This window comes from Hoplias malabaricus, chromosome 5 (genome assembly GCF_029633855.1).
Source record: "Hoplias malabaricus isolate fHopMal1 chromosome 5, fHopMal1.hap1, whole genome shotgun sequence".
Classification (NCBI taxonomy): Eukaryota; Metazoa; Chordata; class Actinopteri; order Characiformes; family Erythrinidae; genus Hoplias; species Hoplias malabaricus.
This window is the reverse complement of record NC_089804.1, coordinates 24,378,229-24,400,486: the sequence shown is the minus strand read 5'-3', so window position 1 is coordinate 24,400,486 and position 22,258 is coordinate 24,378,229. Positions and strand designations below refer to the sequence as shown.

Sequence of the window (22,258 nt, the reverse complement as noted above, 5' to 3'; positions counted from 1 at the left end):
ACGGTGGCGCAGTAGCTTAGTGTCGCAGTCACACAGCTCCAGGTTCATTTCCCACTCCGGGTGACTGTCTGTGAGGAGTGTGGTGTGTTCTCCCTGTGTCTGTGTGGGTTTCCTCCGGGTGACTGTCTGTGAGGAGTGTGGTGTGTTCTCCCTGTGTCTGTGTGGGTTTCTTCCGGGTGCTCCGGTTTCCTCCCACAGTCCAAAAATACACGTTGGTAGGTGGATTGGTGACGCAAAAGTGTCCGTAAGTGTGAGTGAATGTGTGTGTCTGTGTTGCCCTGTGAAGGACTGGCGCCCCCTCCAGGGTGTATTACCGCCTTGCGCCCAATGATTCCAGGTAGGCTCTGGACTCACCGCGACCCTGAATTGGATAAGCGCTTACAGATAATGAATGAATGAATGAAATAATACAGTATTTCCCTGTAACATGAAAATCAGTCAAAGAGGACATTTTGAAATGAATTAGTTAATGAGTTACCTGTGAGAAAAATGTAGCCAACACTCAGTGGAAGTCACACATATACTAGTAGCCAACAAAAGTGGTTGATTTCCTGGTTCCCTTTCAGACTTGTGGCTTATGAGGCTACGTGAATTCTTTCTTTCTTTCTTTTAACAAATTACCAGCCCATTTTGATTATTCATTTACAAATATCCACCATTAATAACAAAAAGCTTCCTGGCATTATTAACTTTAAGAATGTACCACTGCAATAAAAAAACATGACCACAAGAACATTCAGCAAGCAAGCATTAAATTTGTACCTCAATTTAGAACGGGTTTGATTGGCTGCTCTGAAATCCCACTTGTTTCAGAGCAGGACGGAGGAGTGTAAAAACCAGAACGTTTTGAAAAGGAAGACCCAAGGGTCAAACTAATTGAATGACTGCTATCAAGTACTGTGCTCCTTTACTCCTCCACCTTTCAGCCTACTGTACAATACACAAACTTGAGCGAGGAAAACGAGGTGTGAGGGGGATGTTCTGAGCAGAGGGATGGACACTGGGGGAGAGGGAAGCAGGCTAGTGAGGCAGCACAAAGGTCACGTTATGACAGGACAGCTTGTTCTTTTTGACATGCATGGAGCCCACTTAGCTCCCACAGGCAGCACGTACTGTAGGCCTGATCGTACCTACACTGGGTCCCAATTAGCAGCTACAGCATCACTAATGGGTGCCATAAAGACTCACAGCCGCCAAACTGTCTGTGCCGCTCGGCTAAGCCTGCGGCAGAGAGACAAGGGAGTATCTTCAGAACGAAAATAGGAGTGGGATCACAGCATGCTTAGATAATTTCTGCAGATTGTTCAATATCTTATGGATTGTGACTGTTAATTGTATCCATTTAAACATTTGAACGACATCAGTGGAGGGTTTCTGATCATTAAAGGAGCTCATACAACTGCAACAAAATAAATCTCATTTATACAGTAGTAGTCTCACCCCAAATGTAGTCAGGCAAGATTTTGGGTGTGTAAGGCTAATGTGGGACTTTACCCTAGACACCATTGTCCTTAAACACTATTAAAACTCTTAAAATTGTCTTATTTATTCATTTATTTCATGTATTTAAGGTATAAGAGGACACTAGGATTTCCACATGATGTTAAATCTCTTATATTATTCCTATAATTACTGGTACCACCTTAGAATAAGACTCCCTTTAAAAAGTGTTTTTAAATGGATTCAAATCTGTATTATTCATTCATTCATTCATTCTCTGTAACCCTTATCCAGTTCAGGGTCGCGGTGGGTCCAGAGCCTACCTGGAATCATTGGGCACAAGGCGGGAATACACCCTGGAGGGGGCGCCAGTCCTTCACAGGGCAACGCAGACACACACACATTCACACACACACACTCACACCTACGGACACTTTTGAGTCACCAACCTACCAACCTACGGACCTACTAACGTGTATTTTTGGACTGTGGGAGGTAACCGGAGCACCCGGAGGAAACCCACGCGGACACAGGGAGAACACACCACACTCCTCACAGACAGTCACACGGAGCGGGAATCGAACCCACAACCTCCAGGCCCCTGGAGCTGTGTGACTGCGACACCTACCTGCTGCACCACCGTGCCACCCCAAATCTGTATTAATTGATTTTAATTATGTTGTTAAAATAATCATATATATATTTAATAATCCGCTATTACATAGAGTTAAAAAAGGCAACTGTGACCTGGTGTTTTCCAAGTAGTGAACCCACATCCATCTTAACTGATGTCTTTGTCTTCTCCATGATGTTGTCTGTCAGCTTTATCACATATTTTTTAATACATATAACCATTTAAGTTAAATGTAATACCCACCAACAGATTATCTTTTTATACATAAATAATAATGTGGTGTACCTTAACACTGAAATGACTAAATCCACTTTCTAAAATCTCTAATTTTCAGTAAGTTATCTGACACTTTCTCTAATAGGCAAACTATAGGTCACTGCCCTTTTTATAACCTAATTAACAACCGCTTAATAAACAGGTTTCAAACTACTTATAAACCTTTATAAGAGTAGTCTTATTTAAAAGTGTTTATGGGTTTATGTTGACTGAACATCAAAGAAATCATGGATGACTGATTACCATCTGTCTCTCTTTCCATTACAGGGCTGAGGTGGTATTGGGAAACATCATAAAAAAGAAAGGATGGAGGTACGCTGATAGTGTCCACTTTTTTTTAATTTCCGCTCTGTCATCCCATTTATTTCTGATGGTATCCAGTTTCTCTACATCTAATAACCTGGCCCAGTGGAAAGGCACACTGAGAAAAACAATACAGAGTGTGGCACTGTGTACAGCAGGCGAGCAGAGATATGAAACATTAATGCTAGGAGCCGTGCCATCGCTTTTTAAATTATGGATTAGATACATGTCTGCAGCCCTTGGTTTGTTAACAGTTGATCTCTTAGTGTGTTCGTCTGCTGGAACGCCTTTTCTGAAGTTCAGAGTTTCCTGTGCTTGCTTATTGGAAAGCCTAGTTTGGAAATTAAGCTGTTAATGCCAAGGATGGTTGCTCGGTGTGTCTGGGCTTCCATGATAAGGCGGAAAGTAACTGAGCTCTCCCTAGGAGATGATCATAAAACGTGTGTGTATTCTGTACTCTGTGTGTGTGTGTTAGTGCTCACCTAGCGGCCCTGCAGCTTAGTCATCCTGCCAGTCAAAGTGCATCAGTATCAGGCCACACAACAGTCGCCACCAAAGAGCCCAAGCCTAGCTCAGTCCCTCTGGTTGTTTGTGTGTATTCTTTTGAAATTGAGCCATACATTTATTAACATTTGCCTGTGATGGTATAATCCTTTTCTGTATTTTTTTTTTGTCTCAGCTACTTTTCCTACAACCTTAATGAAATATTATGACCCATTTTAACGTTATGCTCTTTTTGTGTTTTGCAGACGCTCCAGTTTAGTGATCACTACAAAAATATTTTGGGGTGGAAAGTATGTTGAATTTGACAATTTTACACACACTATTGTCTGGAATGTTTTGTACTGACCCTGCAAGAAGGGTATATAAAATATTGTCTCACAGCTAATATAATAGTATTATCTTTTATGTACTGTCTGACATTATGTACAAAAAGGTTATATTTGCACAAATATATACAGTAAATTCACCAGTGTTAAATTAACACCACTGTTCGTGTAATAACTTAACACTCTCAGTGTTCAGTTAACACTAATAGTGTTGAATTAACACTGGACAATTTGCTGTGTGTGTGTGTGTATATATATATATATATATATATATATATATATATAATATTTGGATCTTCATGTTGTGCATAAACTAATATAACACATTGTTTTAACCCTTCACCAGGGCAGAAACTGAAAGAGGACTGTCCAGAAAGCACATTATAGAAGGTGAGCCTAAATCTAACATATCCCACTGTGTTAAAGAAGCATCTATTAATGCTGAGAGTAGATGTAGCCAGAGTTATTTTAGTTAATGTGGCTTGTTCCCAGTAGAACACGGCCGTATTAGAAGCTAAGATTTAAGTGTGAATGCATGAGCATGTGTCTGAGGCTTCCTCTAATGAAACAATCATCTTTTAGTGCTCAGTTGAAGTCAGTGTCTTTGATTCGGTGGTGTGGTGTTTTGAATTCACCAGTGTGTGATATAATCTGTTAAATGATATTCTGAAACTCCTTTCTAGGTTTAAAAGCTTCTCTGGAAAGATTGCAGTTAGAATACGTAGATGTGGTGTTTGCAAACAGACCAGACCCAAATACGCCGATGGAAGGTGAGGAATTGTGAAAAGTGGATTAGTTGCATGTTCTGTTTTCTTACTGACAGCTTACTGAAAAGGTGGTTTAAAAAATAGCATCCGGCTCCACAGCCCTTGAATCTTCTGAGCTGGGTTAGCCACAAACTGGCCCTCATTCATCAGAGTGGTGTACGATCAAATATCATAAAATGAGCGTGTGCAGCTTTTAGTGAAACAACTTTCCAAATCTCACACTCATTTAAAATCTATAAAGTGTAAACTCCATCTACAAGCACAGTCTAGCAGAATTTCATCTTTTTATTGGCTGACTACCAAAATCTCTGCATGAATTAGATCAAGCTTTATGTAAATTATGTGTGAGGAGGCTTTGTAAGCTTCTGCTTGATTTCACAAACTGAACCTGATGCTTAAACTGCACTCAAATATTTGTTTATTTCCACATCAGACAACAATTGGAGAGTTAATATTTTATGTCAATTAGCACAGTCACATTTTTAGAGTTTTACTGAATGAGGCTCACTGTGTTTTAAAAATGTGAAAACGCGGTTGATTTTAGAACTGGTTTTGGCTCTGGGCTGCATTAACAGACATTATTTAAAAAAGGAAAGCACATTTTTATAAATGCTCTCAGAGCTATATCCAGAAAGAAGGACCCAAACCTTCCCTGAGAAAGTTAGGCAGGAATTCTGACTGGAACCCATCCATCCCCAGGGACTCACCAGTTAGGAGTTATGGTACAAGTAGGACAAGATAAGAAGAATAATTAAAAAGTGGCACTCTGGTCATACGGAGGAAAGATAATTACAGCAGACTGTAAAAATGTTATCAGAAAACTTCCAAGAAAAGATGTGGTGCAGCACTGAACAATGTTGTTGCTGAAATATCCTCACCTCCTAAACCAAACTGAGAATATGAATATTTCTATATAACAGCTACTTTTCTTTTAAAGATTTGTTTCTTATTCTTTTAATGTTATTGTTCATTCAAATATACAGTCTGTTATGAAATTTTAAATTCTGTTAACACCTCCACTTGCCACAGCTGTATATATAAAAAAAAAACTATAGCCAAGATTATACTCATCTTTAAATGCCATGTTAGAGTTTTACACCTTTTGTGAATGTTCTTTAGTAAAGAAAACTGTCTTCTTATAAATGCCAGGCCACACTTTCAATGAGGCTCTCCACTGTAGAAACTTTCTGATGATCTTTACTGGAGAGGTCCTTGTTGTTGACCTATTGATCTTGGAAAACCCTGCCAGCCAGATTCTGTTGTAACTAAGCAGTTATAGAATGAGGAGCGACTGGTCTTGTCAGATTAAGGCAGAAGGATTTAATTTCTCTATTTATTTCTTCTGCTGCCCTTTCAAAAGTTCACGTTAGCACATGACCTAACCCTGAAGCACTTGCGGGCTTCTGCTCTTTGTCCTTTTCCTTTATGCTTCGCCGTATATGACAAAGTCTGTCTATTTTGCAAACTTGCTCTCTCTCTCTCTCTCTCTCAATTTTTTAATTTGAACACTTTAAAGGCTAAGCACCACTTAATGGACCTCCATGAATAGTTCACATTATTTTAGTTACTGACATATATAAGTATGAATTAAAATGAAAATAGCAGCTTAATTTGCTTTAAAACTGACAACTTTATTAAATTGACGGAAAAACCCGAGCTCGCTACGGAAATTCTCGAACGCAACCGTGACGTCACTGGTGGACAACAGCTGAACAATGCTGTGGTAAAACACCGTTATGACCGACTGTTATGACAGTATCTAGCTAAATAACCAACATTATTCATGACAATAGCCTAGCAATAAGCCAAACTCAAATTTAGAGGTACCGTTAGTCTTGTAAATGTGATCGAAGTCGAACTCGAATTCATCCGACACTATAAACCTCCGTAATGCAGCTACGTAGCCGAGTATAATCTGAGCCACCGAGTTTAGCAAGTCAAGCTAACGTTAACTAAAACCAACTAAAACAGGCGAAGTGAGTGTCCTTACCCTGTTTACCTCCATGTTACAGAGGCTCTTGAACACCTTTCGTTGGTGTCCTTACATGCCCATATTGTTGGAAAAGCGCCAGTGAAATGAGCTACAGATAACGGAGTGAGCGGATGGTCCTTTCCAAAGTGCCCGTATAAAGTTGACAAATTTAGTCCATTTTCTGGATATTTTGGGATCTTTGGGCCATTTGTGCACAAATGGCCCACCGTACATTGAATTATTGCAGCCAAAAACAACACACCTTTTCGTCATTTTGCATTAAATTAAGTGCAACTTCTAGAGTTGTTGTCCACCATCTACGTCACAGGCATGACGCCTATTAGAGTTTCCGAACACCGTTGGGGGTGAGCTAACATAAGAGTTCACTTAATCAGACGTGACCATTAGCGAAACAGCTGTAAATTACTTGTTGATTAGAACTGTAAGCTCATTTTAACACAATGAAGTGCTCGAGTTTTCTAAATCAATTCAGCATTGTTTTCTTTCTTATACTCTTCTTTACAAACACTCATACCAAAGCATAATTCCAGTTGTGATGTGACATGTTGCACATGTTTCTGGTTAATTGTGTCAATCTGCTCTGTTCGGCAGAGACGGTACGAGCGATGACCCACGTGATCAATCAGGGAATGGCCATGTACTGGGGCACCTCCCGCTGGAGCCCGATGGAAATAATGGTGAGTCATTTCAGCTACCCCCTCACATCCTCTCACTCGTTTACTCAGCCATTCGTTTCCTTGCTCTTTCTGTCCCATCTCACTCTATTTTAGAATGATAACTTTGTGATCGTTACCATCGGGGTGTACTTGTAGCACTGCTTTGGGGACACTTTGGCTTCTCCAAGAAACAGCTTAATGATTATCACCCAAAAAGAAATCTTCAGCATGACCCAAAGGCGCTTCAGAATGAGTCTCTTTAAAAGATGGCTTCCCATTACTGCTTCCAGGCAGCAAGGATTCATATTGAATGCATCAGCCACCCACAATGCCATGAGTCAGACACTGCAATCTGCAGTAACTATTGCCACCTACAGGCACGTAGTAGTTGTTTTGATGTACAGAAGCCGTAGTTTAGGTCAAACACATTTCACTTACATTGCTTTAATGTCACTGCTTTATGTTTTTTTTATAACTTCCATAAATTAGCCTAGCTTACTCTTAGTCATACTACTGCTTAGACTACTGTCATGTTCTTCAAATCAGAATTCTAGTTAAAATGGTGAACAGACCTAAGCTTCAGCTGGCAGGGTTCTTATACACGCAAACATTCAGCAGACATCATGCCCATTGTCTATTACTCATACCGACTGCCTGCTTTTTAGAATGTTACGTATAACCTTCATTTTTTTATTTATTTAAACCACTACACAGACTTGTCCCAAATTATCTGTCTAATCTTTAGCTCCTACACAGCTTCTAACACACTCTAAGCTCCACAGAGACTTGTCTAATAGGACTAAATGAACACCAGTTGCAGGCATGTCTTTCACTTCTACAGACCTCATATTTTAGAAAGGAGTCTTTAATTTTTAAGTTATTGCCAATAGAATAATTATAGAATAGCTTTTTGTTTTTTTTAAATCAGCTTGAAATAGATATATGTGCCAAGTCACTCATAAAATATTAATACAGTGGAACCTCTACTAACAAACGTCTATACTAAAGAACTTTCCAAGATGCGAACCGGGCATTTGAATATTTTTTGCCTCCACCAACGAACCATGACTCTAGAAACGAACCCGAGCCTCCGCCGAGCCGGCGGCTGGAAATGACCACTGACCCCAATAGTCGAGTCTCCCAGCGCCCAAACTTGAGTGAGCTTTTAAAATTATCAAATTGTAGCTTTAGCAATTTAGCATTAGTGTAAATAGCAGACATCGGAATTCAAGCTAAGTTAAGCCGTATCTACACTTCGTCTCCCCACATTCACCCGCCTACTCTCCGTTATTCCACCCACCCCCACCTCCCGTCATACAGCCAGTGCCTGTGTTAGTCCTCCAGCCAGTCTTCACGCCTTCTCCAAGGTAGCGATGTGTAACCACTTACAACTTTATTTCTTTTCTATTACTGTTACCACTGTATTTCTCTTATATTTTTAGTAACGCTACATGTATTTTTTTTACTAATTTGAGAGCGTCGTAAACATATATCAGTGCAAAAAGGGTGACTTTTGGGGTGGGGGCTGGAATGCATTAATTGCTTTTCCATTATTTTAAATGGGGAAAATTGACTCGAGAAACGAACTTTTCTACTAACAAACCGGGTCACGGATCGGATCAAGTTCGTAGGTAGAGGTTCCACTGTACATGTTATTATAGGGTCTCAATTTTTTTTCCTCTTAACATGTCACCTCTCTTCTCTCTTCTAGCTTTGGTTTGTTTTCCAGCTGCTGTAAAGTGACAAAATGCAAAGTGATTCGTAAACAAAAGAAATTGTTTTTTGTGTTCTGCAGGAAGCCTACTCTGTTGCCCGACAATTTAACCAGATCCCACCAATCTGCGAGCAAGCAGAATATCACATGTTCCAAAGAGAGAAAGTGGAGGTGCAGTTGCCTGAGCTTTTTCATAAGATAGGTATGTCCTGCTGGCTGCTCAGGATTTATAGCAATACACGTTTGTATTAATCAGGTGCTGTTCTTTTTTTCCTTCAAATAAATGAATCTCTTGGCATGTATATTGTGCACTGAAATAAAGGTGTGTGTGCTTTAGGTGTAGGGGCTATGACATGGTCACCGCTGGCCTGTGGGATCATCTCAGGGAAATATGACAGCGGAGTGCCTCCTTACTCCCGTGCCTCTCTCAAGGTACTATGTTTCCCCCTCTGTCCCTCTGTTCCTCACTGTTTCTAGTTTTCGGGAACATTTGTGGCATCATTAGTGGCTCCTCGTGTCCTTGGTGTTCTAATGGATGTGTTCGTGTTTTCCAGGTTCTAGCTTTGGGTGTTTTTCCCTTGTAGATGTGTTTGTCTTTGAAAGTTCCATGTTGTGGCATGAACCTTCAGACCAGAATCTTCTCAACATTTATTTTGTCATGTGACAGTGTTTCTGTGGTAACTCTGAGGAGTATTTTTAATGCAAGCTTTGGCACATCTGCCACACGCACACCCCCACACATTCATACTCACTCTTACACACACCCACAGCAGCATTTCTCCGTTGCAGTACTGTGTTAACTATATGTCGGTGGAGTGGCATGCAGCATCATATTGCTGTTGGTCTTCACTGGACCAATCATCCCTTTCTCATCCATCTATCCCCTCAGTGTGACTGCACCAGGGTCGTTCATACTGTGCTCTTTCACTCGCGTGTAAATCACATATGAATTGACACTCGAGTGATTTTTTTTTGTGCTGGTGATCTAGACAGTGATGGGTCTCTGTTTATTTCAGATCTATGAGTGCCTGGATCATCAGAACAGACTGAACACTTCCCACTGTTAATCTTAACCAATGATGTACCGTCCGGGTTAATTATCTTATCCCGGCACACACACAAACGTGTTTATTTTCTTGATGATCTGTTAACGTGATAGTGAAAAATCTCTTTGATTATGAATGTCAGAAACGAACCCTTAGAAGATTCAGGTAATAACAAAAGCTTGGATTATTACATTCATATACGTTTATTTCCTTTGTTTGTTTGTTTGTAAACATACCTAGAAGCGCTACTAGAAATCTTGGGCCCCATGAAAGATACTCCCCCTACACAAGGCTATACTATTAAAATAATATTAACAGCCCCCAAAAGGGGTGGCACGGTGGTGCAGCAGGTAGTGTCGCATTCACACAGCTCCAGGAACCTGGAGGTTGTGGGTTGGATTCTCGCTCCGGGTGACTGACTGTGAGGAGTGTGGTGTGTTCTCCCCGCGTAGGTTTCCTCCAGGTGCTCCGGTTTCCTCCCACAGTCCAAAAACACATTGGTAGGTGGATTGGCGACTCAAAAGTGTCCGTAGGTGTGAGTGTGTGAGTGAATGTTGCCCTGTAAAGGACTGGCGCCCCCTCCAGTGTGTAGTCCCGCCTTGCGCCCAATGATTCCAGGTAGGCTCTGGACCCACCGCAACCCTGAATTGGATAAGGGTTACAGATAATGGATAAATGAATGAGCCCTCAAAAGGCCCCCTGTCAGTCCCCACCCCCCGAGTGGTGCCCCTGATATACTGTGTATATTTGTAAAATTATTTTGGAAATTAAAATGAAAATTTTACTGTAAAATAGAAGTTTTTTAAAAACGTACAGGTTTTTTTATTTTTTATTAAAAATACTTATTGTTTCAACTCCTTAATATAAATATATATTGCATGATAAGTCTGTATTTACTGGGCTTCTAAGGGTTAAAGCATAAAAAGTACCTAAACATCAATTCGTATGTTAGACTTATATCATACATAATAAATGTTTGTGTGTGTGAAGTCTCTTTTACCCCTTAAAAGTTGTCCAAGCAGAGAAACCCTCCATGACTTGGTCATCTTTTTGGGAAAGACAGAGTCACGTGTTTAAAAACAGGCCCTTGCTCACAAAGGTGCTCCTTGGTGTATAAACTTGTCCCAGTGTGAGTTTGTGTAAGCATGTGTGCGTGAGAGAGCACCGCCGTGCAGCAGGGCTCCTGTTTTTGAGCAGGTGTGCTGTGTTGTTGACAGGGCTACCAGTGGTTGAAGGACAAGATCTTGAGCGAGGAGGGCCGGCGTCAGCAGGCGAAGCTGAAAGAGCTGCAGGCAATCGCCGAGCGGCTGGGCTGCACACTGCCACAGCTCGCCATCGGTACGGACAAATCCACTAAAGACACACTGCCGCTCTCTCTCTTTCTGTCTGTCTGTCCGTCCGTCCTGTACCTCGCTCGCCCCTCGCACTCTCATCCCCTGTCTCTTGCCCACACACATGCACACACACAGGGATTAGAAACTCAGAATTGTACATTTTGGGGTGCTTAAAACATATATTCAGAAATGTTACTTTAGGGTTCGTGATAATTCAGTAGTTTCAAAAGGACAATCACCTTCTGATAATGTTTTAAAACAAATCAAGTGCTTTGGGCTGTACACACACAAGCTGTAGTTTGCTTTATTAGTTTTAACACTTTTAAAAGCACTAAACAATTCACTGATTCACAGATTCGCTATCACTGAACCTGTTAGAACTACAGATACAGCAGTCAGTCACTACTCTATGACCACCTCCTTGTTTCTACGCTCACTGTCTATTCTCTCGGCTCCATTGGCAATACAAGAGCACTTTGTAGTTCTGCAATTGCAGTTAGCTGTCTACTAGGGTTGAACAGTGAGTGGACGCAGTGTTTACAAAACTCGAGTAGCACCGCTGTGTCTGATCCACTTGTACCAGCCCAACACACTGTGTCACTGCAGCACTGAGAGTAATCCATCACCCAGACCATACCTGCTTTGAAGTGATCTTGTGTAGGTCCTGACCCTTGAACAACAGGGTGATAGGGGACAAACAAGGTATGCAGAGCAACATATGGACTACAGTCTGCAATTGTAGAACTACAAAGTTCTCCTGTAAGGTCAGAGGAGCCGAGAGAATGGACAGTGAATGTAGAAACAAAAGAGGTGGTCATAAATGTATATTTATTATCCTCTAAACCAGTGGCTAGCTCAAGGATTCCCAATAAACTGAGTGATGTATTGGTGTAATTCATGATGGTATTGTAGTGAGAGAACACTGATACAAAGTATAGTAAATAGCATTTTATTTCCTGGTTTTACACTGGAACACCTCTTGTAATATGTTATAACAGTTAATTGATCTGCACTTCTGAATTACTGAAATGATCCGTTTATTAGTTATTGATCCTCGTTAGTTCATGAAAGGTAATTAGGTAACTTGGGTAACAGGCCGAGCAAGTGGCTGACCTACTTATAAGACATCAGCTATACATCATTAAATATATGAAGAGGGAGTCATAGAACAGTGTTAGACAACATGATTGATGATTAGAATGACTGTAGCTGACTAATATTAAACAGTTAACACAGCTTGCCATCCGACAGCCTAATGCTTCATATAATGAGTAATGGCTCACAAAGCCGTGGAGAGTAAAGTCTATTGAATGAAATGTTATCAATGGAAACGCACACAAACTCGGAGCCGATGCCTATGCACTTACACTGAACGTTTTTGATTGGACAGCAACAATAACGGGTCGTAAAAGCAGTAAAATGAGTTAAATAGGGATTGTATTGTACCACCCCACTGTAGCCTGAACATTCAGATGTAGCTTAAATATTTATCCAAAATTAGTTTGAATTATCGGTCAAAGCAGATAACGTTGATATTTGAACGATCTGGACATTGTGAATTATTAGTAATTAATTAAAGCTTTAGATATAAAACAATTTAAATAATATACTGTTAGCTTTTATTTCTGATTGAAACATTTCTAATCCCTGGACATACACACACATCCTTAAATGTCCTTAAAATGAAGTGTGAGTGGGTTTATGTCTGTGTGAGTTTTGGGTGTGAGGAGTGTAGGTGGTTTGTGAGATCTGTAGAGAGTGAAGTGGTCTAATGGCTCAGCGGAGTGGCGGAATTAGTTTCATAGCAATGGATTACACCATGTGTGAGAGAGAGAGAGAGAGTGTGTGTTCATCCCTCACATTTCTGATTCATGAGACCCCCCCCTTACACTCAGCACCGAAAGCTCCCTACAGTGCTAAAGCCCAAAGCTCGTCATGACAGCACACCACCGCTGATTTACACACTGCAGGTGAAGTGTGCAGATGACCGCTGACAGCCCCTCAATCCCCCTCCAGAGGTGTTCCAGTACAGCCGTTCCAGCCCACCTCAGTGTCTGGCTCCTCTGGCTCGAACCCATAGGCGTTTCTCACTCGGCCTGCCACGTGATGCAGCGCCATAGATCACATTTCACACCCCATTAGCGAGTGCCACTCCTTCCAATCACTATAAATCCCTCTTTCCCTGCATGGCTTCAGCCGGCTAATTTATTATCAAGCCAACAATGTCCCTGCTCATTCATACAGCTGGCACCATGGAAGATGTAAAGCCTGGCTCTTATTTTCTCTTCACATACAGTATGGCTGTCACTCTTGTGTAATCTTCCCGTTATTAGGATTATTTATAGAGTAAATCACAGTTTTTAGGAAGTACAGATAGGAGAGATTGATTAAACTGAGCCGGCAAAGATAACAGGAAGATCTTATTGGAAAGATTATACATGAGGAAGGCTAAAATGCTTCACGACGGTACTGGCGTTTTAACTGACACTGAAAAGTGACTAACTTGAACAGGCATTAAATTACATTAACAAAGGGTGGTGTCTGGATTTGCACAGAACTAAACATGTATTTTATGCTAAATGCCTGAGAGGTGGTTGGCTCTTACAATAAAAGCAAAGCCACACATTGGCTCCAATTTTTCCTTTTTGCTGACCATAAACCATTTATTGTAGAATCAGCATGAAAAGAATTAGATGCCTCTACGCTTTAATTCCACTTCCCTTTATGTGTGCAAAATGCAGCAAAGGTAAAAGACACACCGTCCTCTAACTGTGATGGTCAGGGCTGAATCTGTAAGTAGTTCAGGTCATTATTGAATTAGAATCTTGTTTTAGGCCATCAATGCTGCAAAGATGGATTAAGACTTTACTCCAACCAAATGGCTGCTCTTATTCATGCATTGACAAAACACAGTAGTGCCTACACACAGTGAGACAGAGCCACAGATGGCCCACACACACACACTTGTACGCTCACATACACACTTTGTCTCAAGAAGTGTAATCCCCACACTTAGTAGTTCCCCTCCTGTGTGTTTGTGTGTGTGTGTGTGTGGCTGAGTTGTTGCATGTGCTGTCTCTTGGGGGCTGCAGCAGTACATGGCTTCTCTCAGCACCTCTCCAAAACATCTCTAGAGCCTCCTTCACTGCCATTCCCACCCAGCGCTCTTTCCTTTGCCTTCTCAGACCAGCAAGCAAAAAAATTAAGATATTTTTGTCTTCGTACCGTATACCCCGGTGCTGGGAGCCATGGTAACAGTGTGGTCTGGCAGCTGTTTCTCTTTATTTCTTTTCCCCTTTGAGTGTTATGTGAGATGCCTTGGTGTGTGTAGGTGGGAGAAATGGCTAGTTTTTTTTTTTTTTTATTTTGGAAACGGCTTTAGTGTTTTTCCACAGTTTGCACTTATTACGATGGATGGGTATGGGTGTCATGTTTTTAAATCGTGGTTGTGTTTAGGGGTGGCAAGGGTGGGAGAGTAAAGTGGGGTGTGTTGTGTGCTGCTTGTTGATGACGCTGTATTGGGTGTGATTATGTGCTGGTCCTCTGCAGCGTGGTGCCTAAGGAATGAAGGAGTCAGCTCTGTGCTCTTAGGAGCCTCCAACACTGATCAGCTCATGGAGAATATAGGCGCAATACAGGTAAGACCAAATGCATTGGGTGTTTGAAGGGGTTTTTGTGAAGAAAAGTAATGCTGCAAGACTTTTTGTTTCTGTGCATGTTTTCTACTATTTATTGATCCTTTATTGCTTAAGTTCGTCCTCAACAGCATTGAAGTGAGAGATGGGATTAGATGCAAGGTTTGGGTTGGGTGTTGGGATGAGGTTACGTTAAGGATTAGAGTGGGTGTTAGGTTTAGGTTTTGGGTTAAGGTTGGGGTTAGCGGGTAAGGGTTACAGTTAAGTTTAGGTTTTAGGTTGAGGTTAACGTTAGAGCCAGTGTTAGGTTTACGGCTGTGGAAAGGTTCATATTTGGTATTTTCTGTTGATATTTTATTCAGTGTCTGTGAAACACTACAAAGAGTTTATGGTTGACCACGGATATAAAGTGTTACCAATCTCTATACTGGATGACACACATCCACTCCGGGATATTTCAGGACCATTATAGGGCTGTATTTCTTTCCTTCAGATCGGACACATACAAATGTTGTTTTCATTGCTCTCAGACTCTAAAAAGACACTAAAAAGGCTTCAGTTTCAGGATTTATTTTGTTCCTCGCTAAAATGAATGCCCTGCCTCTGTTGCAGGTCCTCCCCAAGTTGTCCTCTTCTATCGTGCACGAGGTGGACAGCATACTGGGCAACAAACCCTACAGTAAAAAGGACTACCGCTCCTAGTGCGAGGAGACCAGGGGCCATCCTGCACCGACCTTTGCCTGTTCCTCTGTTTGCTTGAGCTTTTACTGAATGAGTAAGCGGCGCATGAGACTGGCAGGCACCCCCACAACGTTGGAGGGCAAGCCTTTTAGAAAAATACAGGGCAAGACAAATAAAGAAAAAAAAAACACACAAAAAAAAAAAGAAAAATAGATGCAAGGATGAAAAAAAAATAAACCTACAGTAAGTCGTTTTCACTGAGAAAAGGAACGAACCGGATGTTCCCAGTGGGAATATGAGCTCATGGGAGTAAACTTACACATTCGACTCCGCAGAAAAATAATACTGAAGTTAATAGGTAAAAAATGAAAGAAAGAAAAAAATAGCACACGCTTGCTTGGCTGTCAGAAACATTCTGTTTTCCTCATTGCTTTTTTATTTTTGTTTTGATACTGAATGCATATTTGACAAAGAAAAAATGCAGAACTTAAGTTTACTGTAGGTAACTAATTCAAATCGTTGCACATCTCCCATAGCCACTCACAAGGTTTTACGGATGTTGGATGCATCTTCAAAATTTTCTCCCAAAAACCTTTCACTGTGTCGTCTGCGTCATGATCGCACATGCCCCATCGCAGATGAGTCAATCAGCACTTTATGTCTGAGGGAGTGGCTATGGGAGGCACTGATGCTACATATGAGGAAGGAATAGAAATCAAAAGCATCATCAGTGCTGCTTTTCCTTCTCAAGTTCAGGGCATTGTCTTGGTGTCTGTTCCCTGCTGACTGGCCCGACAGCACAGTCCTAGCTCCAGTAAAAGCCAGCAGTGCTTTCCCAACAGGCCACGGAGGAGAGCTCAGTGAAACTGAGAAGCTGCTGCAGACGTGTCTGCTTCAGAAGGGTTGGAACGGATCTGCTTATGGTAACCTCTCATCGAGAATTATATACAGTAGTAAACTCATATTTAGTTTATTATAGAGTTTATTAGCCAGTAAGTGCTGTGGAACCAGTATGGAATTAGGAAAGTGAGGGGATTAAGGGATTAATTACTCCATTTTAACATTAGATAAAGATCATTTAATGATCACAGTCCTTTGGATTTGATCATTTGTGGATATTTTAGACAAAAGTAAAAGAATCTTTTCAAGTAAGAGTTGTGGAGAGAGAGAAACTAGTAGCAGCCCTGCAGTGAACGCCCCTGTGGTTTGTTAAAGCACACACTGGTGAATTGGCGGATGACCGTAGCCAATAAGCGCGTAGACTGTTCATTGGCATTACCTTTGCCAGCCCTATAGGAGCATAGACTGGTTTGTGTCAGCAGCTCAGGGACTGGTACAGAATGTGTGTGTGTGTGTGTGCGTGTGCGTGCGCCTTGACAGTGAGTGGTAAAATGAGCATGCGTTGTTTTTGCGTGGTCAGGAGGCAGAATTCATTGTCTAAATGTCTCTCACTTCTGGGCACTGGACATTACTGTTAAGAACCAGTGACATTACATGTGGCTACAGCCAAAGATATTTCCCCACTTCAACCTGCAACATTTCTCACTCCATCTGGAGCTTATGATCGCATTAAAACAGCATGAACTTCCTGGCTTTGACCTACACCTACATCCCCCCTTTCACTTGTATATTCCCTCTCTGGTCAAGCTCTGGCCACTGATATAAAAACATATTATACATAGTGCATCATACACGTTATATGGAATGATAAGCAGTCATTAGATCTTTTCTAAAGGGATCTTTATCACATTAATGGCCCATGCACTTGATTTTCTCAAGCTGATCTATAACCCCTGGAAATCATAAAGGAATTGCATGAGGTCCATTTTACTCAGAGCTGCATGTACCACCCCCAGCATTATTTACAGAACTGGTGCAGTTATAGTTTAGGACATTCACAATTACATTTGTACTCAAGGTCAAAGATCATATATTTGGTGAAATGTGACCAAGACTGAGACCTGGTCAGAGAAGTTTCACTTGTTGCTGGAGTACAACAAAACAAACAATCTTCCATTACAGACGTCTTATGACTTAGATCTACTGAATAGTAAATGAACGAGCTACACCAAGTACTTCATTTGTTCCATGGAATAACACCTCTTTTATATTCCATTACAATTATTCAATGGAAATGAAAGCATCTGTCATCTTTTCAAGATTTGTGCAGTGACCTTAGATGATGCTTTTTGAGCGTTCACTCCGTCTCATTTGATACCAATGCAGCTCGTCATATTCACTTTCAAAACAGTTTGCACTTTATCAGTTCTTTTCTCAGAACATTCAATCCCTTTCTTTCAATTGCTGTTATGTGTTTATTACCAAAAAGATACTTTGTGTGTAGTGAAGATGTTTAACAGATAACACGCAAGCCGAACCGATTCCATTCAGCGGAGAGTAGACCTGTTTAAAGAAGACAGACGTATATATTATTAGGTTAGGTTAAAATTTAGGCATTTTTAAATGTTTGTTAGTTTAGTGAAGTATCGTCAAAGACAGTACACATCACTGTGTGCTTCATGCAGTAGGTACGATATACCACTGTCTGTAGCTACTGTGTTTGAACTAGGGAAGTTACAGCAGCATACACTGAGTCGTAAAGATCAGATATTTATGTGTTGGCTTTGAGTTCCTCCGATGTTTTCATTTGTGAAGCCAGTCTGCCGTCGTTCGTCTTGTTTCTTAGTGCTTTAATGACGTCGCCCTGTTTCTGTGTAAGAGATTTTCTCAGGAAGGAAGGGCATTACTGTTTGTTGTCTGCAGTGGAAACTTAATTCAGCACTTAAGATGTTTGTAGTTCGCTAGCACCTCCATTTGGTCGTACGTTAGGACTACATTTGAAAACATATCAGTGTGAACTGGTGAGGTGCGTTCAAACGGTACTAGCTTGCTGTAGAGTCACTGACGAGGCAAGTCTCGTCTCCCAAAGCTGAAATACGACCGGGCAGTATTTACCCATCATGGTACTTTAATGCTTCTACACAACAGAGCTTTTTTATGTTCGTGTATCGGGAGTAGTATTTATGAGAGCATGGCTTTTTTTTTAATTCGTAAGGGATGCAGCTCATGTTTAAACGTATTACTCTTAATGCCACAGTCTAACAGAAGTTGGGATTCCCAGAATATATCGAATATGACCTGTAGATACAGGAAGAGTGCTTATTTCTTATTCTCATTCTTTATTTCCTGAGAGATTATTTTTTATGTTCAGTATTTTAGGACAAGGGCGAGAAAATAATTTTATTTTTTTACCATTCTTCGTTGCCCTGATTTGATATAGACGTGATGGCGGTGATGTTGATAACGACAACGATGAGCAATTATTTGCACTGAATATGCATTTTGAAGAATTCTGTAAAATGTATACAATGGCAAGCTTACATTTCCACCAACGTGTGGAGAGACAGATTATCTGTATATAGTTTGACCTTTGTACATAAATATACATATAAATGGTTGTGATCACGTTGGCCTTTTTTTTTTCCTTTTTTTTTTTTCATTGACAGGCATTGCTAACTGCATTGTGCTTGAATCTGAATTTAGACATGTACAGCTTCAGTATCTATGAAATGGAGATTATAAAAAGAATTACCACAAAGAAACGTCGTCTTGTCTTTTTTTTTTCGTTCCCTTTAAAGACAAAACTGTGATGTACATAAAAATCCAGCAAATTCCAATCACAGTCTGTCTTTGCTCCAGTGTTCTTCTCAACTTCTTCCACAAATTAAAGGGTTTAAATAAAGAACTTTATCTAATGTGATAGTTTTATTCGTGATAATAAAGAATTATTATTTTTTAAAGATGTCCACCAATACATAAATACACCAGAAAATCTTTATACACAACACCAAACTTAATATCGTAGACAGAACGAAAGTGTGTCCGGGCAAAAGTTGGAGACTATGACTGAAATATGAGAGTGGCATTGTGTGAATATTATTTTAGAGAAGCCCAGCTCTAAAGAGATCAGAGCCAAACGAAATAGCATTGTTTTCATTAAAAATGCACTTCATGTACAAAGTACACAACTTCATGGCATTTTGCATTAGAAATAATGCAGCATTCTGAGCTGTTAAAGCAGACTAAAACTCACCACTCTTACAAGTGTGTAACGTCTTTTGCTTTTTCCCACAGAGTGTTTTTGTTGCAGAAACATTGGCAAGTTTCCACATTCCCTGTTTGAAATGCAGAGTCTGAACAAAGCAAACCTATGAACTCAGCTAAGTATCACAACCTCACGATAAGAACTTGAAGATTAAAACAGTGCTGTGAAACAGCTACGTAACCCATACATGCTCAAGTATAAAGTTGCATTCTAGTTCATACAAAAATACCAGGGATGCCCTGCATCAAACTTCAGTGTAAGAGTGTCCTGCCTTTCACATAAACCTGAATTATACTGTCGATGGCTAATTGTTGATCCTACATGCGTTCTCTTAACAATACACCTTGCAAATCATGGTCCAGGCCACAGCTAAAGTCCGGTGTGTCGTAATGGCACCTTTTAAACAAGAGGCCATGTCTGACAGTCCGCCCTTAGAACGGGTCCTTGTTGTGTCTGTACAGCGTTGTGGGGTCGTTTACCTGATCGGGAGACCTTGGTTGGTAATGTTCTCCTGTCCCAAATCGACAAGAAACCAGCCAGTGGCTTCCTCCGTTTATATTTGTATAATGCCACTGCACACGCAGGGTCACGTGTGTATTCAGTCTCTGTTCTTGTCATGTACAGCAGAAGCCTGAACCCCAAAGGACGAGCCAGTAGCTGCAACTCTGCACACCAGTGTGCTTCAGTGTCTGGAGGTTTTCAGGAAGGGAGGGCTATAATGAGTTGTGAAGTGACTGAACCTTTCTTCTGTTGGTCAACTGTGGGGGTCCACCTGTGGATGCAGGTACAATCGAAAAAGCGTTAAATGTAGTACCTCAATCAAACAAAGTAAAGCAACTATGAAGTTCTCTGCTCGTATCTGAAGGAGCAATGTGCAAAAATAACCACATACTTTTTACTGAGTCTGTATTGCTGTCATGACTAACCCTCTTCCTCCTGCAGAATTCATCACTAGCCCAAGTCTAACACACGTCAATCAAGCTCTTCTGAAGACAATATTTGGATGAGGTTGATTAGATTTGGAGATAACGCCTAAAGCATGTGTGTGTCCAGGAGTCCGACTGGTGAACATTTCAGTGTTGAAAGAGTCTAGATGATATTACCTTCTGTGCACTTAAGCCCAATCCAGCCGTTCAGACAAGAGCAACGTCCATTCCGGCTGTCACAGTCCGCTCCATTCTCACACTCGCAGCTCAGAGCACAGTCCGGCCCAAACTGGTTCAGTTTACAGTCTGACACGGATAAAGAAAAGGAGCAAAAGTAAATGCAAGAAAAGACCAAACCTAACACAATGAGGGAATGGTGTTCCGGCATAAGATCTTACCACTGTCGCACCTGAGCCCCGTTTTTCCTGAAGAGCACAGGCACCTGCCACTCACTGGGTCACACGGTGCCCCATCCACACAGTCACATGAGCGAGAACAGTTCTGACCAAACGTTCCCTGTTCACATTCTGAAAAACACGAGAGGGTTCTTTTCTTTTTACACACTCAATAAGAAGAATGTGCCTTTCTTATAAACAGGCTCATTTTACAGATTACCTGAGCTGTCAAAGCGGACAATGAAGAGACTTGCAGTGTTGACACTAAAGGATCTGCCCCCAGCAGTGACCACAGTCACCAACTATGAGTTCTCAATAGAGTTAATGGATACATTCATTCATTATCTGTAACTCTTATCCAGTTCAGGGTCGCGGTGGGTCCAGAGCCTACCTGGAATCATTGGGCACAAGGCAGGAACACACCCTGGAGGGGGCGCCAGTCCTTCACAGGGCAACACAGACATACACACACACACATATTCACTCACACACTCACACCTACGGACACTTTTGAGGCGCCAATCCACCTGCATCGTGTGTTTTTGGACTGTCGGAGGAAACCGGAGCACCGGGAGGAAACCCATGCGGACACAGGGAGAACACACCAACTCCTCACAGACAGTCACCCGGAGCGGGAATTGAACCCACAACCTCCAGGCCCCTGGAGCTGTGTGACTGTGACACCTACCTGCTGCGCCACCGTGCCGCCCTTAATGGATACACCAAAGTACAAAATTCATGCTTCAGTTATTATTAATTATGAAGTATGTTTAGCTCCGGTTTCCTCCCACAGTCCAAAAGCACACGTCGGTAGGTGGATTGGCGACTCAAAAGTGTCCGTAGGTGTGAGTGAATGTGAGTGTGTGTGTGTTGCCCTGTGAAGGACTGGCGCCCCCTCCAGGGTGTATTCCCGCCTTGCGCCCAATGATTCCAGGTAGGCTCTGGACCCACCGTGACCCTGAACTGGACAAGGGATACAGATAATGAATGAAAAGGAAGATGTAAAGAAACATGAGAAGAAGTAGCACTGAATCAAAGAGTCTCTGTGTGAGTCTGAAAGAAGTCCAGAGTCAGAAGACGATATACGTCTGAGATGATGAAATACAGTCTAAGACAGTGACTTGAAGTTCATATTGTGAATGATACACTAAATCTTTAATAACTTGGGCTCACTGTGCAGTTGGATCATCAATATAAACACTGACCAAGCACAAAACATGACTGATCTACTTCGTTAGAAGAAACATTGTTCTGATTAGTGTTTCGAGGTGTAGAAGTGTGACCTTTTTCGCAGCGTGCTCCTCTGTACCCTGCCGGACAGAAGCAGTGGCCGGTGCTCGGGTCACACACACCTCCGTTCACACAGTCACAGTGCTGCAGACACCGAAGTCCGTACAGACCTGCGGGACAAACTAAAAAACAAAAAGCAAACTTCCTGAAGGGCAACAAAGAAAGAACTCCCCTGTGGATACAGGGTGATTAACATCGGGCCCGAGGGTCCGAAACAGAGTGAGTGTGTGACA

At 41.5% G+C, this 22,258-nt stretch overlaps 2 protein-coding genes across 5 annotated transcripts in view; one reads left to right on the top strand and one right to left on the bottom strand.

Annotated features, from left to right (window-relative positions):
* The window catches only part of kcnab2a (potassium voltage-gated channel subfamily A regulatory beta subunit 2a), a 103,071-nt gene extending 84,171 nt beyond the window's left edge, over window positions 1–18,900 (top strand). For all 4 annotated transcript variants that reach the window (XM_066670322.1, XM_066670320.1, XM_066670321.1 and 1 more), the window contains 10 exons: window positions 2,618–2,662; window positions 3,403–3,447; window positions 3,830–3,873; window positions 4,167–4,253; window positions 6,835–6,920; window positions 8,695–8,815; window positions 8,951–9,045; window positions 10,877–10,997; window positions 14,543–14,631; window positions 15,241–18,900. In XM_066670322.1, the coding sequence (XP_066526419.1) occupies window positions 2,618–2,662; window positions 3,403–3,447; window positions 3,830–3,873; window positions 4,167–4,253; window positions 6,835–6,920; window positions 8,695–8,815; window positions 8,951–9,045; window positions 10,877–10,997; window positions 14,543–14,631; window positions 15,241–15,330 (823 nt within the window). In that variant the 3' untranslated portion in view covers window positions 15,331–18,900. The remainder of the gene's footprint in view (window positions 1–2,617; window positions 2,663–3,402; window positions 3,448–3,829; window positions 3,874–4,166; window positions 4,254–6,834; window positions 6,921–8,694; window positions 8,816–8,950; window positions 9,046–10,876; window positions 10,998–14,542; window positions 14,632–15,240) is intronic.
* Window positions 18,901–19,118: 218 nt separating this feature from the next.
* megf6b (multiple EGF-like-domains 6b) overlaps window positions 19,119–22,258 on the bottom strand; it is a 62,245-nt gene continuing 59,105 nt past the window's right edge. The window contains exons 35-38 of the mRNA XM_066672319.1: window positions 22,019–22,147; window positions 20,739–20,867; window positions 20,518–20,646; window positions 19,119–20,186 (exon numbers count right to left, since the gene is read on the bottom strand). Of these exons, the coding sequence (XP_066528416.1) occupies window positions 20,128–20,186; window positions 20,518–20,646; window positions 20,739–20,867; window positions 22,019–22,147 (446 nt within the window). The 3' untranslated portion in view covers window positions 19,119–20,127. The remainder of the gene's footprint in view (window positions 20,187–20,517; window positions 20,647–20,738; window positions 20,868–22,018; window positions 22,148–22,258) is intronic.